General features: G+C 26.6%; 1 protein-coding gene across 1 annotated transcript; it reads left to right on the forward strand.

Moving 5' to 3' along the window:
- On the forward strand, positions 1 to 2,556 carry LOAG_13268 (CAMK/CAMKL/PASK protein kinase; the record flags this gene model as incomplete). The annotated part of the gene is made up of 7 exons (XM_003148777.2): positions 1 to 166; positions 252 to 394; positions 909 to 1,123; positions 1,334 to 1,465; positions 1,636 to 1,767; positions 1,942 to 2,076; positions 2,353 to 2,556. Coding segments are annotated over 7 exons (1,127 nt in total), but the record flags the coding sequence as incomplete, so codon positions are not given.
- Between the last annotated feature and the right edge of the window lie 503 nt (positions 2,557 to 3,059).

Raw genomic sequence — 3,059 nt, forward strand, 5'->3', positions numbered from 1 at the left:
GTCTAATTCCTCCTCGTATACATTCATCAGTTACATGGCTGATAAATGATTTAGCCTTATCATTACATAAAATGGATGCAATTGAAAGTGTTATTAGTATCAATTCTTCTTCACATTCATCTATTTCATCTGTTAATGACATATGCTCATCGATACCCTCAACAAGGTTTATCTCTTCTCTTTCAAATTTTCATCTGATATTTATTAAGCAACAAACATATCTGATAATTGTTAACAGGTAATGCTTTTAGTTCACAACCTATTGAAAGTGTTCAATTCAGTGATAATATTCAACAATGGAATGAGATGATAAGTGATAGGACGAATCAGAGCAAATCAATTATAGAAGGCTCATTTTGTGGATTTGCAAAACACTCTGATAACAATTTGATTGGTTTGTTTGAATTTTTTTTTTCTTTCATTTTCATTATCACAATTAAAATCATATAAAGAGCAGAGCGACAAAATAAATGGCTACATTTATGATCAACTGACCATTAAGAATTATGGCTACTGGCTACAAAGAAATAATTACATTTATGATTAACTAACCATCACGAATCACTATTACTAGCTACAAATAAACAACTAAATTTATGATTAGCTGATTATCATGAATTACTACTACTGGCTACAAACAATTAACTAAATTTATGATTAGCTGATTATCATGAACACTACTACTGGCTACAAACAATTAACTAAATTTATGATTAGCTGATTATCATGAATTACTTTACTTCTGATTGTAAATAATTAATTAGGGATTTTAATGTAGTATGAAACTAATGCTACAAAATGAATGTGAAATGTGAAAAGGACAATAGAGAAGGAGGACATTTTCCGGGAAAGTAATTATTGAAAAATTCTGATCATTGATTTGAAATGATTTTATGTTCTTATTGTAGCCATATGCTTCAATATAAGACGTTTGGAGCCAAGTAATGGTGCAAGTTGGGCAGTTTATATCAGTTATAATATGACACTTGATTTTGATACATCTGATAAAAGGAAAGAGGAAGAATCAATTAAAGAAAATATCTCTGATAATAAGAGTATTAGTGGATGTAAAGATGACAATTATCGACTTGATTTTAATGATGAGAAAAATTCAATGACTACGGTTAGTCTCTTTTCATTATGGTAATTTTGTCTTGTTAAGTGAATTTTTCACTAATTTAGATAATTGCTTATTTTTTTTTTTTAATTTAGGTGTCACCGAATTGTGTCGGTTTTTTTTTTTTTTTTTAAATTTTATTCGTACTGGTTTTTTTTTGTGCATAAAATTTTCATTGAATTATTGTTAGTGATACTATATGAAAGAGTATTTCAGGCTGAAAATGATGATGAAAATGCGCAAACGATAGCTGGTGAATATTCGGAATATTATGATACACAACATCTTATTGGTAATGGCGCTTTTGGTTCAGTGAGGTTAGCAACTCGAAAAGATACGGGTATTTTGGTTAGCAGTTTCAAATTTTTTTTTTTTTTGAATTATTTATTTTTAGCTATTTGGTATTAGTAGGAATTATTGATCTAATTACGATGTATTACTTTTATTTTGTAATTTGATACAAATTTTAGAAAATATGAATATAAGAATTTATTTTAAATTTTTAGTTAAAATTTTAGGCAGTGGCAAAATTTGTTTGCAAATCAAAAGTTTTTTCGGAAAGTTGGGTACCAAGTCCTAAACGTGGTAATCGTATGGTACCAATAGAGCTTCATCTTCTCGAAACATTATCTCATCCAAATATTGTTAAAGTCTGGATGTTTTTTTTTCTTTTTCATTATTCGGAATTGTAGTTTTTTCCGCATTCCGCACTCCGCATTCCGCATTCCGCATCATTCCAGATTTTGCCTTTTTTTTGTTTCTAAATTTCTTCAATTATTTTACAAATTTTTACAAATGTTGCATGAATATAATTCATTTTGTAGTTGTTGGATGTTTTTGAAAATGATTTATATTATCAATTGGTGATGGAAAAACTTGATTGTGGAATGGATCTATTTGAATTCATTGAACAACAACCAAAATTAGATGAACCACTTACCAGTTATATTTTTAGACAGGTATTAACAACATTAATTTTATTTCCATTTAATTTTATCATCATTTAATTTTTAAAATTCTTCCTACCCATTAATATTAATCGAAAATTTTATTTTAAACTCAATTTTTCCTCAAAATTCTTTGATGAAGAATTATCATCTGTATTGGATTTTAAAAAAAAGGAAAAAAATCCGAAATTCAAAATACATTATTAATTTCAACATTGTTTTTTTTGCATTCAAAAATTTTATTAAATTTAATCAATAAATAAAAAAAAAAAAAGATTTTCATTATAGGTTGTTAATGCAGTGGCTTATCTTCATTCCAAAAATATTGTACATCGTGATTTAAAAGATGAAAATGTTATCATTGATCAAAATTTTTCATGCAAATTGATTGATTTTGGATCAGCTGCATATTTTGGACATAATTTTGTTTTTTCAACATTTTGTGGAACAATGGAATATTGTAGTCCGGAAGTTTTGAAAGGAAATAAGTAAATTATTTAAATGCCTAGTTTTTTACAATTTCCAATCCTTCTATCATTTATTCAATAATTAATTATTACATATTCATTTTTGCTTACACACTAATTATTAATATTGATTGATTTATTTGTTCAGATATCGTGGTCCTGAATTGGAAATGTGGTCGTTGGGAATTTTATTATATACTCTTGTATTTTTCGAAAATCCTTTTCGTAATTTACAAGAAACTATGCTTGGTGAAATTGAATTTCCTTGGGAAATTTCAGAAGGTAAAATGTTTAGTATGAAAACGTATTATATCCTGGATAATAATATCTTTTGTATTTTAAATTATGAATTTCAATTAAATTCACCCTCTATGATAATCATTTCAATTAAATTCATCCTCTATGATAATCATTTCAATTAAATTCATCCTCTATGATAATCATTTCAATTAAATTCATCCTCTATGATAATCATTTCAATTAAATTCATCCTCTATGATAATCATTTCAATTAATCATCCTCTATGA

This window comes from Loa loa (assembly GCF_000183805.2).
Source record: "Loa loa unplaced genomic scaffold supercont3.134, whole genome shotgun sequence".
In the NCBI taxonomy this organism is placed as follows: Eukaryota; Metazoa; Nematoda; class Chromadorea; order Rhabditida; family Onchocercidae; genus Loa; species Loa loa.